Source organism: Stegodyphus dumicola, chromosome 6 (assembly GCF_044657685.1).
Source record: "Stegodyphus dumicola isolate Sdum_Otavi_A_Nest chromosome 6, ASM4465768v1".
NCBI lineage: Eukaryota > Metazoa > Arthropoda > Arachnida > Araneae > Eresidae > Stegodyphus > Stegodyphus dumicola.
The window spans coordinates 174,990,706-175,008,873 of NC_140773.1; the positions used below are offsets into that span (position 1 = coordinate 174,990,706).

General features: G+C 32.8%; 1 protein-coding gene across 2 annotated transcripts in view; it reads right to left on the reverse strand.

Annotated features, from left to right (window-relative positions):
- The window catches only part of smo (smoothened, frizzled class receptor), a 110,355-nt gene extending 93,394 nt beyond the window's left edge, over window positions 1–16,961 (reverse strand). The window contains exons 1-4 of one of the 2 annotated variants that reach the window (XM_085819179.1): window positions 16,629–16,961; window positions 16,376–16,461; window positions 13,966–14,226; window positions 12,096–12,326 (exon numbers count right to left, since the gene is read on the reverse strand). In XM_085819179.1, the coding sequence (XP_085675305.1) occupies window positions 12,096–12,326; window positions 13,966–14,211 (477 nt within the window). In that variant the 5' untranslated portion in view covers window positions 14,212–14,226; window positions 16,376–16,461; window positions 16,629–16,961. The remainder of the gene's footprint in view (window positions 1–12,095; window positions 12,327–13,965; window positions 14,227–16,375; window positions 16,462–16,628) is intronic. The other variant, XM_085819180.1, reaches the window with a different exon arrangement.
- Window positions 16,962–18,168: the final 1,207 nt, after the last annotated feature.

The following is an 18,168-nucleotide window of genomic DNA, read 5'->3' on the forward strand; positions in this document are numbered from 1 at the left end:
GCAAACAACACTTTGCCTAAAATTGCTACTTCTGATAATAATCACAAAATTAAATTGTACTTCGAGAACGAAATTCAGTGGCGCTGTAACCATTCAGCTTGTTGTAGTAAAAGAAATATCCGGAAAGGCACATGGTTTGAGTCATAAAATTAAGTTTTTTGAAGAAGTGTGTGAGGTTATGGTTAGAGTGAAGAATGAACTTCAGTTAAATGGTGTGAATAGCAGTTGGAAATCAGTCATGAACAGTTGTAGATTGAAATAACTACATGTGCGAGATTTGTGCGGATTCTTTGCTTAAATGTCAACAACAGAAAATAGGAAGACCTGGTATGATTGCCTAAGTGGATGAAAGTATGCTCACGAAGTGCAAAAACAGTGTGGGACAGATTCTACCCCAACAGTAGATCTTTCATGAAGTTTGCCATGAACAAACTCCAATTCATGGGAATCATACTGCACTGAAAAAATGGAAGAGGAAAGTTTCGAAGCAAACCATTAAATACAATTTTGTTGATTCAGAAACTGGAACGCACTTAAAAAAATAAAAAGGCTGTGGAGTAACGTCAAATGGCAAAATAAGAAACACAGAGGAATGGTACATCATTATCTGGAAAGCTATCTTGCAGTATTTATGTGGAGAAGGCAAACAAAAGACCCATTTGAAAAAATTTTAAACGATATTAAAATGTTTATGCCATCTAAGAAAAAAATTCTCAGAACATTTGTTAAAGAAATTTTATGTGTATACAGTGTGCTGCCATCAATAAAGTTTGCTTGGCGATATTTGTCCCGGTAAAATGGAAAAGTACTAAGAATTTACATTCCAAAAACCTTCAAAACAAGAGGATTTAATTTTCTAAAATAATACTTACAGATGCATAAATAATCTGATTACTTTTAATAATTTTAAAAAAATAGAAAATTTTGAATCTTAGCCAGATTGCCTAATATTTCATAACAATGATTTCTCCCAAAATGTTGTCAACTATCTAGATCTTCAAACAGTAAATTATACTCAAATTCAACTCTTTGATAAAACTTGTAGCTTTCGTTTTACTATTAAAAAATACACTCTTTTGCAATCGTGACGAAATTTGGTATGCAAAAACATCTTGATTGAGCATGCAAATGATCAAAATTTCAAGGGAAATCAACAGGAACTGTGATCATAGCGCGCATTTCTAATGTGAAATTCGCAAAGTATAAAACCAGTAACAGAGGCAGAAAATTTATCTTTTTTTGTTGCTGACATTGTAATTCCGTAAAGAAGCAACTAAAGATGCCATTACGATGATATCGAAGACCTTACAGACAACTAAGCAACTTTGAATGTGGTTGCATTGTAGGGTTGCATGAAGCTAGATGGTCATACCAAGCAATAGGCCACCACCTGCAACATGCAGACACTGCTGTGCAGGCCAAGGATCACAAATGTGAGGCAAGATAGGATGATTGTTTGCCAGGCCCAAACCGCCCCAATGGTATCATTGTCGAGTATTCAACACACTACAGCCACGCCTTTACCTCCTGTGGTACCATCCGCCATCACATGGCGCTTGTCCGAGATGAGGTTATGCTCACAGAGGCCTTTAATAAGTTTGCCTTTGACCCCCGAAACATCGGCGGAGTCGTCTGGAGTGGTCTCGCAGTCATCATGGCTGCCATCAAACTGGCATGGTATAGTGTTCAGTGATGAGTCCCACTTCACTCTTGAAGCAAATGACCACCGTGTTTGTGTCTGGAAAGGATGGGGCCAGCGGTTTCAATCAGCCTTTGTTTTACAAAGGCATACAGCCATAACCCCTGGTGTGATGGTGTGGGGCACTATTTCTTATGACAGCAGGTCATCCTCCGTACATCTTTAACAGTTCAACGATGTGTTGATACCATCCTGTGGCCGGTTACATTACCCTTCACGGCATGTCATCCTGGGGCTATTTTCCAACAAGATAATGCAAAGCCACATACCGCTCGCGTATCTCTTGACTGTCTCCGTGCGGTTTACACTTTTCCTGGGTCAGCAAGGTTACCAGAACTTTCACCAATTGAGCATGTCTGGGACAAGGTAGGCTGCCAGATTCGGGCACCATAAAATATTGCAGATACGGAGCTACAACTGATGAATGCCACGCAGAACGTGTCGCAGGATGACATTAGGAACCTCTACCACTCCTTGCCTCGACGAATTCAAGCATGCATTGCCGCCAGGGGCGATTCGACCAACTACTAATTTGAACACTCAATGGGTGATTGAGAGCCATGAACAGGTACTATGATCTTGATTTTTTAATCATTTTATTATCTGTGTATGAGCTATACACATACTCAATTTCATCAAAAACAACCACTTCCTTCCTGGTGCTTTGATTTTTCTTTCTTTTTTTTTTTTTTTTTTTTTTTTTTTCCAAAAGAGTGTAATTAATTGGATTTATTTCCAAAAAAGTTATTAGTAATACAATAAATAATTAGTTAAATAAATAAATTAAGGAATTCTGTACAGATACACTTGATATATTCAAAATGAAATTCTACTACTAATTAAGATTAAAAAATAATCAGGTACCTAATAAATTAATTTTTGTATTAAGAAAGAGGGTGTTAAACATTCAATATAGTCTTTTTACTGGTAAGGAAACGATAATATTACCCTAAACCATCTTGGCAAATAATATTGGATGACTATCAGTTAAAAGATTTGTAAATTTCAGTAATTATTGTAAACAATGTAATATACTAGTTTCTATTCTGGCTTCTTTACTTTTATTAACTAAATGGGCCAATTTCTTTTTCTATGACTTGTTTGAAACCTAATACAAGTGAAGATTTTCTACTTTTCTAAATCTTTACAAAGAAAGAAGTTAGTTTAATTTGTTTTTTACTGTTTGAAGCCACGCTTAAGCAAGACTTTTCTCACCAACATTTACGATAGCCTGAATACTCTTTAATTTTTCTCGCCTACCTAAAATAGCCTCTACCAAGCTACTTTTTTTATACTCACATTTCTCCAGCACCACCCTCACTTAACTTCCAAGTTACAGCAAACCCTAATAACGTTCCAATACAGCAAGCATCGAACTATAGTGCTATTTTGCTGTTCCTTAAATTTAGTGAACATGGAAGTTAAATTTAATTCATTTCTGGCCATCTTCCTGTATTATTTTTGTTAATATAAAAGACTATCATTTTTATTTTAATAAAAAAAAATTTTTGGTTTATTAATATTTCTTATTATTTTTTATTTCCCCTTTTACATTTCTTTTGCTTTTCAGTTGTTTAATTCTTTTTCCAACTTTTGTTTGAAATTATTTTAATTATGGAAAAACAGCGAAAGCGTCGGGGAATGGTTTTTTTTTTTTTTTTTTTTCCTGCAAGAATATTTTAATCTTTAATTAAGTTTTATTCTTGATTCAAACTAGGAAATATTTTTTCAATATTTTTAGTTTCTTTAATTTTCAATGCAATTTGGTTTTTATCATTCGTTCTTGCATAGTAAGTTGATGAAACAACTTACTGTAATTTCCGGAAGAAAGGCCGCATCAGCGTAAACGCCGCACTTGAGAAAAATGGTGGGAAAAAAATTTAAATTACACAGAAATGCTGCATCAGCGTACAGCCGCAATAGATTAAATTGCACGCGACATCGTCGTGGGCCGTATAGATGCAAAAACTTAACCTAAGTCCTGATATATGACATACCAGTTAAGAAAAATGCATGAAATGAAACCATAACTCAAAAATAAATTAAAGGTAAGAAATGTATAGCTTCTGTGCCGTTTAGAGACATTTTAAAAAAATTTCCGCTCCCTTCTTACTTAAAAACTATCGTACTTGTACCCAAACTGATGGGATCTGTATTTGGCAGAATGCATCCATTCATGCTGAAGGGGAAATACGTGAGAGTTCGTTATTGCGAGGCAGGTGGAGTCATGTCCGCCTTTGAAAAAAATTGCAGAAAAGGCAGGGGTGGGGAGAGGATGGGTCCTGGAAGATTCATCGAATGGCAAAGGAGAGAGACTATTCAAACTGATGAGAATGTTGATTTGAAAGGGGGAAGAATGTTATTGTTCTGAGATCTCATTTAAGGTGAATAAGGCATGTAGGTCCATTCAAGGGAAAGAATGTAAACAAAATAACGTTCGCAAAAAGCAACTGAGTGGTCTTTTGTGTGGGAACAGCACTAGTCTATGCACAATGACAAGGCCATCCAAACTATGTACAATGACCATCATAGGAAATATTTTATTTTTAGTGCACCTAAACGCCGCATGGGTAAAAACGCTGCACCCGCTGAAAATTTAAGTTTTAAACACGTAAACGCCGCGGCGTTTCTTCCGGAAATTACGGTACTTACTTATTCACTTATTATTTATTGTGATTTAATTAGAAACTGATTTGTTCCCCTTGAAAAGGCAATTAATTTCTCATTAACAGCAATAACTGTTTCAATTTTTGTTTCCTGCATTTTTATAAAATAGGCTCATATTTTAATTCTGACCAAATATTACTTTTAATGAATTATTTTCTTTCCACAGACTATTCTTGAATTAATTCTTTAATGATTCTTTTAACAAAAATTGACATTTATTAATTTTAACATAACTATTTCATCAACATTCACAATTTCTTTTCCTATGAGATAATCCAAAAACTACTTATAAATACATTCATATTTGGACCGCCCAGACAGTATATTGCTTAGGGAAGCCAACAGCGATATCAAAGGGCCTGTGTTCGAATCCCGGAGAAGGCATAATTGTATTTGTCCATCCCTTCATAGGAGGCAAAGGTGGCCCACCTATTAGGTACCTCCATACTAAAAAGACCACCACTTTTCACCTTAGTAGTGGCCAAAGTCTGTGGACGGTTTGGGCCCACCATTGGGAAAGAAGGAATTCATATTTACTTACTTAGCAGCTTTAGTGCGCATTTTAGGCTTTTTAAGTGCAAAATTACAAAGTTTCATTAGTTATTTATATATATGTTATGGTGAAACACCGAAATCTGGAGAATGTCGACTTTCACCGGTGAATGTCAACATTCACATAGTCTCTTGGTGTATGTCCGAAATATTTTCCAAATACTTTTATTTCTGACTTACACCGGTCAATGTCGACATTCACCATGTACTAATGGTGAATGTTGAACATATAAGAATATTATATTTTCTTCTCCGTAATTCAGTCGCGAATAAACGCACTTGAGACTTGAAATAAGAACTTAAAAACATGAGAACCTAAAACACACAGTACATTCAAAATGAGAAAGGAAAATAAAAGAAGATAAAAACTTACTTAATTATACATTACGTTCTAAATGAGAAAATAAAATAACAGTAATAAAAAACTTACTACATTATGTGATTCAAATCTTATTTATTGCAACAACTTAAACTATTATGGCACTTTATGACCTCTCTTTTCGACTTTCGCCAGAGCATATCTGTGATTGTTGACATACACCGGTGAGGGTCTGAATATACAAGAATGTAGTGAAATATTCGCTCTTTCACCGACGTTTTTTGGTGAATGTTGATACTCTCCGGTGAAAGTCGACATTCTCCAATTTCGGTCTTTCACGCAAATTGCCATCTACCAGTGTTTGAATACATCATTTCTGGACATACATTCTACAACAAAAAATGCTTATTTTGGTCTCCTCTACCACTTCAAAATTTGGCCAGATATTTTCTGAGTACCCTGTATATACATACACATATATGTACATACATACTGAAATAATTTTCATACCCTTTAATAAATGCCATGAGTTTAGATTTATGTCTTGAATAATATACTTATGTTAGAAGAATAAAACAAAAATCAAAAATAGAATAAACATGCAGGGGGGAAAGTATGGATCCTTTATTTCATAGTCTGTAATTGCACAGCTTTTGATGAAATTCAAGTAATTTGAGTTTAAATCTTACCTTATATATGTGCATACATAGAGAGAATGACTGGAGTACAAAATGTCTTAGCATTTGCTTTCATTATTACACTTTCATTAATCATCGAAAAATTATACCTACTAATACAGTGCAAAGTCTGAGATCCAGATGTCCAATATCCGGAATGATCTAAAATATGGGCCTCAAAGCTACCAAAAACCTCTCTTTTTTCCCCCGTATGCTTTATGCGTGCACATTTGATCTTCCCCCCCATAATAAAACACGTGAAGAGTCCTGTAAATAAAAAAAACCTTGTTTCTGAAGAAACCATCATTTTAGCATAAATTTGTGTGATTAACAATTTTACTTTGTAGCTTCACATACATCTCAAACCTAAATATTCTACATAGATACATTATTGATTTTATATCTACTGATACTTTATATCCCTAACACCAACCTGGCGAATCATTAATTATTTATTATACAGGATGAGCCAAAAGTTCATTAAAACTTTAAAAATTCACAAAAGGGAAGAAATTATGATAAAGAAATGCGGTTTGAAAGAAAGAACTCACAAGGAAGTTTGAATTTTTTTTAACAGCAAAAAAAATTTTAGTTAAAAATGTCGCCGGCAGAGGTCACTGGCATGTGAGCAGAATAATGCAAATGAATCTTGCAATAAAAAAAACATGATGACCCGAGAATTTCTCTTTCGCTTTCAAAATGTTATCATTACCCGAGCGAGTGTTGTTGGTAAAGTTGTTCTGTTTGAACGAAGAGTAAACAACTGTTGTGTTGTGAAAATTTCACACGGTGAAAAGGACTGAAGACAAAGAATGGTCTTACACCATGTTCTAGAATACTGAAGCTTGTCAAACGGTCTGAAGAAACTGGCTGTTTGGTGGATCGGCCACAAAGTGGAAAACCCTTGTTGGCAAAAGGCCAGCAGTCGAATCATCCACAGGGAGTAGCAGTGCTCGCATAGCTAGAAGGATACTGGATGTTCCTCACTCATCAATTCAGTGTATCCTACCCAGGATATTGCATCTCTATTCCTATTAATTGCAATCACAGCAGGAGTTACCACCAGGAGACAGCTATGATTCATTTGCCAAGTGGGCTACGGCAAGAATTGAAATCAACTCTCAGTGGTTGTTCAACGTTTTTTGGATGGATGAGGCGCACTCCACACTACACGGAGATGTCAACAGCCAGAACACTCATATATGGCGGACTTCAAATCTTCATCAATACACCAGCCAAGTTGACAGTCTGGTGTGGCTTCACCTCATCTTTCATTGTCGGACCATTTTTCGTTCAAGAACGGCGTCTCGCATCTGGCTGGAAAACGTGCACAGTAACTGTCAATCATTATCTCACTCTTTTGCATGACAAAGTCATGCCCGCATTAAATCAAAGAGGTGTGTTATCTGTAATAAACTTTATGCAGGATGGCCAACCGCCACACTATGCCAATCCAGTAAAACAATTCCTATCGAGTACCTCTGATGAAGACAGTGATCAGTCAGCGTGGCAAGATCGCTAGGCTTCCACAATCATCCAAACTCACTCTGGTCGACTTCGGGTTGTGGGGCTATTTGAATTCACTTATGTACCCTTCGTTCCCTTCAACATCGGCCAAACTCAAAGATTCTATCTGTCGTAAGGTTTTTGCTGTTTATTCCAACATGCTGCATTAAGCTATAACGGGCATTGTGAGATGCCTTAGTTGTGTCGTACAATATTCTGGAGTTCATGTTGAACAATTGTTATTGAAAGAATAAATGAATGGAGCATACTATTGTCCTGTTCATTGTGTTTTGGGTCATCAACAACCTCTACTGTTAACATTTGAAACTAAATTTTTTCCCCTAAAAAAGAAATCTGACATCCTTATGAAACCTTTCATGCAAACAGCACCTCTTTATTGCAATTTCTTCCTTTTTTTATGAATTTTTAAAGTTTTAACAAATTTTTGGCTTCCCCAGTATTTTGCTTTCATCAGGCCATGTTTATCAACACATGACAACTTGAGTAATTGACTCATGCAGTGATGCTTGAACAGTTTTTTTTTTATATTAGTAATTAAATAGCAAAGAGTATAATAGCCTTTTATGTTGATATTAAGCTTAATGATAATTGCAAATTTAAGTTAAAATGCACTGAGAAATGTTGATGAGGAAAAGTTTAAAAAACTTTTCTTTCCATTATGCTAAAAATAAATTTTGTTAATGATACTCAATAAGCCAAAATATTACATTTAGTGTTATATGAATTAAGAATAATTGATTTGTTATTCACATAAACTCAGAACCGCTGCCAGAGCTCGTATGGCTGCATTGGGCAGCAAAATAGAGGGAAGACAAAATGTTTGGAATTTAGAGAAGCACCGAGCAACAAAATTAAAGGATGACAAAATTTTTAGAATTTAGAGAAAGCACTGGGATCCAAAATTTAAGAGTAGTAAAAATTTAGAACTTAGAGAGGCACTTGGTAGCAGAATTTAGGACATGAAGAGACTGCATCAGAAAGTAAGATATCTAGTGCCAGCCTTCATTAAGCTCAAGTATGTGTGAGAATTTATTTATTCAGGACTCAGATAAGCATGTTCAAGGAATAGACATAAGTATAAGAAATAACTAAACTAAATGAAGATTAATTGTCTCCATACACAATAGAAGCAGGGGATAGAGGAACAACTTGTCTTTCATCGCCAATCTCATGATACATAGCCAATAATGTATAGCAGATGCTATTAAGCTAGGCTAAAATTATACTTTACTGATACCAAGGAATTTCAGTTAATATAACACACTATAATATTCCTTAAGTTTCTGATTTGATCCAGCTTATTATTTTTTGCAGGTTATCATTATTACAACAATTTTATGAAAATTAAACTTTGAAACTTTCGATTATGTCAAAAAGAGTTTTTTCTAATTCTGAAGCTGCAACAGGATCTACAAAAAATCATGTTTCAATGTCCATTAAACAAAAAGTACAAATGCTGCAAAAAATGAATAAGGGTATATCCGTCTCAAAATTACGCAAGGAGTATGGCATTAGAAAGTCAACTGTATATGACATAAAGAAACAAACAAACAAAAAAAAGGAACTTATTGAATTTTTTGTGGATTCAGACACTCCACTCACAATGAATAATGAAAATATTATTTGTTATGCTAAAAATGATGGTCATGACAAAGTGATGATTGAATGCGTCAGACAGTATCATAGTGAGGACTTGCCATAGATGTGTCCAATGCTAATGGCTCAAGCCAAAATATTTCATAAAGAAATGAACTTAAAAACTAAGTGCACATATTTGATAAACTGGTTAAAACAAATTTTAAAATCGACGTGGTATGCAATTGAAAATTTTAGTTGAAAAAGCTTCAGCTAAAACTGAGGCTGATGAACTATTTGCAGATGAATTCACTGAACTTATTAACAGTGAAAAGTCATCTCCAGAACAAACTGAGAATGCTGATGAAACTTGTCTTTTATGGCAATATGTATCGTGAAACACCTTGGCAACATCGACAGAAAAAGCTCCAGCTGGTGTCAAAGATTTCAAAGCGAGACTAACAATTTTGGCATGTGCAAATGCTGCAGGTATGCACAAGTATGAACGTTTCAAAATCAGAAAAATACATGACCTCACGATTTAAAGGAGTAAAGATGTCCCCATTATATATCGTGCAAATAAAATAGCATGGATGACACAAGTGTTAATGAATGATTGGTTTGAAAATCATTTCATACCTGAAGCTCAGCAACATTTGAATTCAAATTTGAAGACTGTTAAAAAATTTTTGAAATATTTTAGTATAAAATCTGCTGGGTGGAGCATCCCAAGATCGTGAGAGGATGTTTTTCCATATATTTAAAAAAATGCTTGGCATAATTTATGTCCAGCTACCATATTTCATGGTAAGGGTGAGGAAGATGAAAGCCGCGAATTTGAAAATTTGTGGATATCGCAAACCGAAGGTGAAATTTTCCACTTAATGGATTTTGTAAAGAAATGTGGAGAAGTGATAATAAATGAAGATGTTATAACAGAAGATTTTCATTGCAATAACAAGCCCAGTCATCAATAAACAGACTTCGAAATCTTTAGCATGGTTCTAGATCCTGAAAATACCACTCCCAATAGTGAAGAAAGTGACAAAAGTTATTGAAAACGAAAAAATTTCGATTGACATGTTAGTCGGAATTCTTGACACAGCAATTCTAGGACTTAAAAAATGGAACTCTGCAACTGATCAAGAAACCATGTCTGTTTATAGAAAGAACTATACAAAAAGTATCAGCACAAAAAACAAAACAACTTACATTGACAGAAATATTAAGATTTTTTTTGTAAATTTTGATACTCTTTAGATCATAAATGCTTCATTATTTCATAATCCCGATTTCATATTTTTAATTTTATAATTTCTATGTGCCATCTTACTAGATTTAAACTGACGATCTAATATCCAGGAAAATCCTAAATCTGGGATTGCCGAGGTCCCGACGAGACCGCATCTCAGACTTTGTGCTGTACTTGTCTGAGCACAGAAAGTGTGTTTATCACAGAATGTATTTCAATGTGTAAACATTTTTTTAAAACAGCCTCTTTGCAAGTGAACATTCCCATTCGTCACAACCCTCTGGAACACCTCTTTTAAATTGCATAGCAAAACTGCCTGAAAACAGTCTTGAGTCACCCTATATTTGCAGAATTCCTCGTAAATACCTTATTTTTCAAACAATCCTATTAAATCTGAATGTTACAAATAATGGGCTCCTGCCTCCCATTATTTGTAACATTCATTACACTGATGTGAAATCACACTACATATCTCAAACAGGAAATCAAGAATATCATTTGCAGTGTGTAGATTGGCTCTCTCTTGCCTGAACCAATCAATGTGTAAAGAGAGATAGATCTGTTGTCATTTTCAGGTGTATGGACATTTAACGAGTGCCACTAATTCTTCGCCAACACAGCCACTTTTTATCCAAGTGTGCACAAAAATATCTTTGTTGCAACCAAACTACTGGTTTTTTTCAAAAAAGATTACAAATTTTACCTTCTATCTAACACTCAACCAGTTGTTATCTATTATCTTACAAACTGCTGTTTCATGGAAAATTAGCGTCTGATACTGACTTCTCCCGACATCCTACGGACAGTCCATGAACAAAAGTACCCAAATATGCATTTTTAACATTCAATATTTAATACTAAAAATTTTATGGAGTGATTGAATTGTTGAGTAACTAAACAGATTTAAATATTTAATGACTGAATTCAATGCAATAACAAAGCCTAATAGAACTTACTCATTTCCGCACAGCAAATGATTAAAAAAAAAATATATATATATATATATATATATACAGGAAATATGCATTTAAGACATTTAAGAAGTAGGTAGGTTTTCTTAAAAAAAAAGAAATATCAAATTCTGGATGAAAATATTCCAAAGTAAAAATCAAGAGCTCGAAATATCATGAGATTGAAAAAAGTGTAAAACTAATATAGTTATCTATTATAAGGTACATAATGTTATGACCTTTTACTACACTATTTATTTTCAAAGGGCTACTGCATTTCTAAATGAGATGGATAGCATACATTTCTGAAGAAAAAAGTGAAGAACAGGTAATACTGACAGATGTAGAAGAGAACAATGGCTTGATAAAATTGTACAGGATATGAGACATGTAAAATATTTTCCGGGGATGCTTTCTGATAATGATCATGATTAAAAGGACCAGAACATTTAGGAAATATGTATCTAAATCATTAATTTTTTCTGAGGATTGATCTGTACTTTTTTTATTTTTTTTTAATTTCCCTGCCTTCTTGCCTTTTTTGATTTTCCTGATTTTAGGAGGAAAGTTTTAATATATATATATTTTTTTTTATTAATTTTCATTTCCTTGACATTCCAGAATTCTTCAGGTGAGAGGGAACCTGATACCTATTACAATTAATCATACATTATTTCTATATACATATGCATAGCAAATACAAAATCAGGAAAATATAATTTTTAGATCATACACAGCATACTTCAGCCTTTATAAGCTTTTTGCATACTGTTACAAATTTTGACTCATATGCAGCAAAATATAATCAATACTGATTTATTGGAATATATAAAAGTACAGCATATGTACTTTTCTAACAATAGAAATAAAAGCATACCCTACAACGGGGTGGGAAAAGTTTCTTGTTCTCACAACGTAAAAATGAAGGCCAAGAATGTTTCACTTCCACAGACTTGCAAGGGCCTCTTGTTATTCTGCACATTTCTTGAGAGGGAAGAAATATGGATCCATTCTCACATTTTGGCATATATACAGCACACAGAAGAGGTTGCACAACAGCCCAGCAGCGAGGAACACTTCGTAAACCTTGCCATAATGCAAGATTATCCTATAAATAAAACAAATGTATATTTATACCATTAAAGAATTCAAATGGTTATAAGTTAATAAGAAATAATATTATTAGACTGGCAAATGTAAAAGGGGAGAAAATTATTTTATGTTTTGGCATGTGAACGGTTGTCACTTTTTCAACTGGACAACAAATTTAGTGAAATATTTCAAAAAGAGAGTAATAAACACGGCTTAAAATATAAATACAATTTATATTACTTAAAACACATTATATATGCTATAAAATATTAAAACTCAAAATTTAAATATTCAGTGTGTAATTCTGTAATCCACAATTTTTTTTTTATTTAGAGTCATAAACCTATTATTTAACTCAAATATTTTTCTAAAGCGGGGTTCATTAAATGTGATTACATAAATAACAGAATAAATATATTATTCCAAAGACTTAAAACTGTGTATTTTACATTTGTTTCACCATTCTTGCATTTAATTTTGACATTTGTTGACATGACCTATAAAGAAAGCATAAATGAAATTAATTCAAAAAAGTGGTTGAATGTCAAGAACAGACTCAATTCATATACTTCATTTGGCAATTTTTGGTCATGATTGATTCTGTGCTAAGTGGAGAGTGTTGGCAGATGTGAAAATCACAGCCAATATAATTTTAAAAAAAAATTATGACTGACAATGATAAAACTGAGAAATAAGACAGACTTATCTAGTCACAACAAAATAAATGTAGAAGACCACTGAAACTTTGAGAATTCACCTTAAATTTCTAGAAGATATAAATCAGGATGGATCTGCAGCTATTGCAAACTTTTAGAAAAGTGCCAAAATCTTATAACAATAACTACTGACAGACTACTTACTGTGACACGATTTAGGTATGTCAAAAATGCTTTATTTACACTTAATATGAAAGTATCTGTAACATAACTGTTCATTTTAATACAACATGTACCCCTCAGTAATATACGTAAAAGACTTCAAAACTCTGTTATCTCCATTTTTTGGGAAGGGGGTAGGTTTACCAATTTTTAAAAAATTCAAGACTGTTACTTTAAGCTCATCATAGAAAATGTACAACACCCTTTTTCTGGATTACAAGGAAATAGATTGGGTTATTCATTTATGATGAAGCACCAAAAAAAAAAAAAAAAAAAAAAAAAAAAAAACCTGTCCCAGCTTATTTAGTTTTATTAACAACGTGGAAGACAGATTTCAAGGGTCCATTATTTTTCTTCACAATACATGTGTACTCATAATTGCAATTGGATAGATAGGCGACATAAATATTTTGACAGAAAAATTACTCATTTGCACTTGCAATATTATTGTCCAGAACATATTTATGAACCAAACAACCATTCCTGTCTTTTTCTAACCCTTCTTCCCTGCAGCACTCCATTTCTGAAATGAGATTTGCTGTCTTTAAATTTAATCCAAAAAAAAAAAAAAAAAAAAAAAATGAAAATCAGTAATTAATAAAATAGATCCATTTTCAATTGCTAGAACTTCTAATCATAAATCACACATGCACACACACACAAAAAGAAAAAAAAAAAAAGTAAAACAAAGTAGCACATCATTACGCCAAAAAATTTTACAATAAATCGCAAATTAAATGGAATATGTTAAATCTCCTTAAATTTCCAATTACAGACCTGCACTTCAAAGTGTGATAAGGAATCTTCAGCCAAGGCAAGTGATGTGAATGAATAAGGAAGTATTGTCCCAAAGCATGTAGCATTATGAATTGGCCTGCAGGGAGCTTCTTGCAAACAGACACCTTGATCTAAATGGTCTTTATAGAAGTACTTCAGTCCTGTTTTGCTAGAATGGCTATTGACACTAGCATTCGAAAATGATGCAAGAAAAATAAGAACAATGACTGAAGCCCCTGAATACATTTCTTGTTCATAAACCTGAAAGATTGTAAAAGAATATCAAGTAAACAAATTGAATTCCATGAATAGGAATTAAAATTGAATGAAATAAAAATAAAATTCATATTAATTTCAAAGAAAATTTCCATTAAATAAGATCATGAAAAGTTTGCTAAATAAAATAGGTTTTAATGGGATTTTTAATAATGATAGCCTTTGGTATTAAACTTTCTTTTTAATTACAGTGAAAATATATCTAATTATATCTAATATATGGAAATACATAATCACTTTCAAGCAGTGATGGGATCAGCCAGTTCAAACTAATTTATCAGAAGCCCATTCTAAAATATTTACAATTCAGCAAATCAGTGGCAAAATATTTATACTAAGTGGCTAAAATATTAGATACAACCTCAAAAAATGCACTGGTTCATCTTTAGCTATGATCACAGATTGAGCATGGACTCTGCAAGATGCTAATATCATTCCTCAGGTATATCTGAGTGTCTGTTTCAGAGATGTTAGAACTGAATCTTCTTACACCTATGATCATGTCTTGTTCAGTCACTTGAAATCTTTCAGCTTACCCATTTTCCCACTATTTGCAATGATAATGATTTCTCGTTTAAACATGTAAACAATTTTTTAAATACAACTGAATCTCTCATTAGCTGATACTTACAGAACTAAGGCTTTTACCTGTTATCTAAGTAAACATCCACTTAATGGAAATACTAAGGCCATGGGAATTTTCAGTTTGTTTATTAAAAGTTGAGTTCAAAGTATCCATACATGAAAATTTAACTACAGTAAATATAATATAATGGAACAAAAATATAATAGAACAAAAAATTTAAGGTTGATCTTTACATTATGGTAACTTGGCGTTTTTTTGGCGAAAATTTGGCGACCAACTCTCCTACAGCAACCCTCTATTTTTTTTTCCCGTCGCCATTTTGTCTTCACGAAGTAAAGACATGTTTCTTTTCTTTTTATCTACTGAACACTTCTTCCAACAATCTACTAGCCAAATTACACTTATGCTAGAAATTTTATCTAACAAAACTGCTTAATCATGACAAATATGCACTGCAAAATTGGGAAAAAGTGCACAATACCATACTCCTTACGCGTTTTTCAAAATAACACATACACATAAACCATGTACACGCCGACTTATCTTTACTTAAAAAAACATCCCAGAATTGCACAAAAATGGCATTGCGCACACTCTTCACTATATCCATGTACACTGCTTTTTTCTCATAAATTAGAAAAATTTCACGAAAATACATGACAATTTTCTCAATCTTTAAACCCGGTAAAAAGAACATATATGAAATTACCTGATCGCGAAAAAGTATTTACCCTTTCCAAATATGAATATTTCCACATATAAAATAAATAAAATATCCAAAAACTTTTACATTTAAATCATCTATTACATTATACATGTCACCAACGAATTCATACCGCAACCATTACAAATACTTAGTATCAAATATTTAAATTATTTCCATGCACGTTTACTTCAACTTAAACGTATACCAAATTCCTACAAACATAAAATTCACAAAATAACTATCATTTAACTAAAATATAAGTAAATTCAAAAACACTACTTAAAATATAAATGAGCACATACATTAATTTAATACATACATAAATACCCATTTCGAATTCACTTTAGTTACGGCCATGGGATCCAAAAATTCACGAACACTGTTTCACACAACACAGAATAAAGCCAAATACAAAATTTCCAGATTTTTTCCCGATTTCCCCCGTTTTCCGATTAAAGAACCGTAATTCATCCATTAATATCACATGACATATCCCATGATCTCTCATTTCCCTCACACAAAATAATGCGTAATCGGAACTGAGTACTGCTCACATTATTACCAAAGTGCCAGGTAATAACCTTTATCGCCTCCAAAATGTCGCCAAACTACCAGTTACCATATTGTAAAGATCAACCCAAATACTGTTTGGCTGTTAACCACAAAATGATTACATTTAATTATTATAAGAAAAATAAATAAATTCATAATTGAAAATATGAAAACTAAATGTAGTATTTTAAAATCGATCTAGATAATTTCATTTTCAAAAATAAAATAATACTGGAAATATATAATCAATGAGTAATGGCATGTAAATTATAACAAAATTATATGAATACCTGGTTTAAAGAAGATAACTATTTTAGCAGCATTCCTTTACACTGTGCAAGCATGAATAGCATAAATGTATATTCTTCGAAAAATTCTAAAGGAAAAAAAGGAAAAAAAAAAATTAACATTTAAGTATCTCTACTTTTTCTTCCCCCCCCCTTTCAAAAAAGCGGAAACTGACAGAACAGAAATATATATAAGTACTATAAAAATTCAATATTTCAATAAAATACTCAACAAAAAATTAAGAAAAATACTCACAAATAATAGTAAGAAGTACATAACTGTACTTTTGTTTACACTGGCTTGAAGGAAAATGACTTTCAAAAATGAGATACACAAAAGTTTGCTAAATTCGGCAACTTAAAAGATTCAAACAAAGCGCTTAATATTTGCCATTCGATCGGAAGCATAATACATACCAATAAAGTAACATTGTAAGCAAAATTAAAAGATCAAATAATAATCTTTTCTTCTAGAAACTTATAACATTTTCCATCACGGAGTCATAAACATCGCTATGATCTAAAAATTTCACTGTTATGAAACATAAAACAGAGCTGGAAACAGAAAAGTTTGTAAAAAAAAAATTTAAAAAAAAAAAATTTGGCAACAATTACAGTTAATGAACAGGAGCGCATTCGGGTGTCGGGAGAGATAAATTGAAGAAAAAATGAAATATTGGGTAAGAAAAGACTAAGAACATGCAAAATTAATATTTTGACGAAAATAATTTTAATAAATTCCTCATCTGAAAAGGGCGGACGTGGAGATGAGAATTTTACAGTCCTGTGGTAATTTTAGTTGTAGAAAAAAGAATGATATTACCGAGTATAAAATTTCACTCTCCCGTTACTTTCTGAAATTTTTGTGCTCTTCTCTCAATTTCTTTACGAACAACGTCGAAAAACACTTCCAAATTAAAATTCATGCCGCTAGTAAAAATGCAGCACTAGATTCAGAAATAGAAATGAGAAAGTTTGTAAATGAATCTCAAAGAATTATGGCTTCGGGTGATTTTAATTTAAGATTCTGGAAATCCAATATAAGAAGTGTTGTGCCAGAGGAAGATTCCTCCACGGAAGGAGATGTGTCTGTTTTGGGCTTTGTATGGTATAAAGATACAGATACATTTTTCTTGCAAAATAGGTCAAGATATAAAACTGGATGACCCAGTTACTAAAAGACTAGTTTTAGCAGTAGCTCATCAGGTGTTTGACGTTATAGGACATACGGCTCCTGTAATGTTGATTCCAAAACTAATTTTACAGGAAACTTGGAATTTGAGGAATAAGGTTCTGAGAGCAGCCTTGGTTGCGCCAACTTGACTCCTTTAAGGATATGGGAGGCATTTCATTATGCCAATGGAAGTAAATATAATGTGAGGAATAGGTGCGAGGGAGAAAAGGAAAATACATGGGGAAAAACGGGATTAAGATGTGTTTATATTTGTTTGGTACCTGATTGCTAATTTCGCTCTGTTATATTGCTAAATTAGCATTAAAAGTCGAGTAATGTGCGTCTATTGCGAAAACGCAGGGTAATTACTTTTCGATCCTATTTTATATATGTATTAATATATCACATTCCTGCTCATATGATCTACATATATATCAGATAACTAGCTACTTTTGACACTTTTATCTGGATGTGTATTATTTTACAACTTTTTCTGCTTTGAAAACCCAAGTATTGAAACATTATGTGTATGCTTGTGAAAATATTATTTCAGATATTCTCGTTTAACTAACTATACTATAATCTCATATTATTCAGTTCTCATATATAACTACTATAGAAA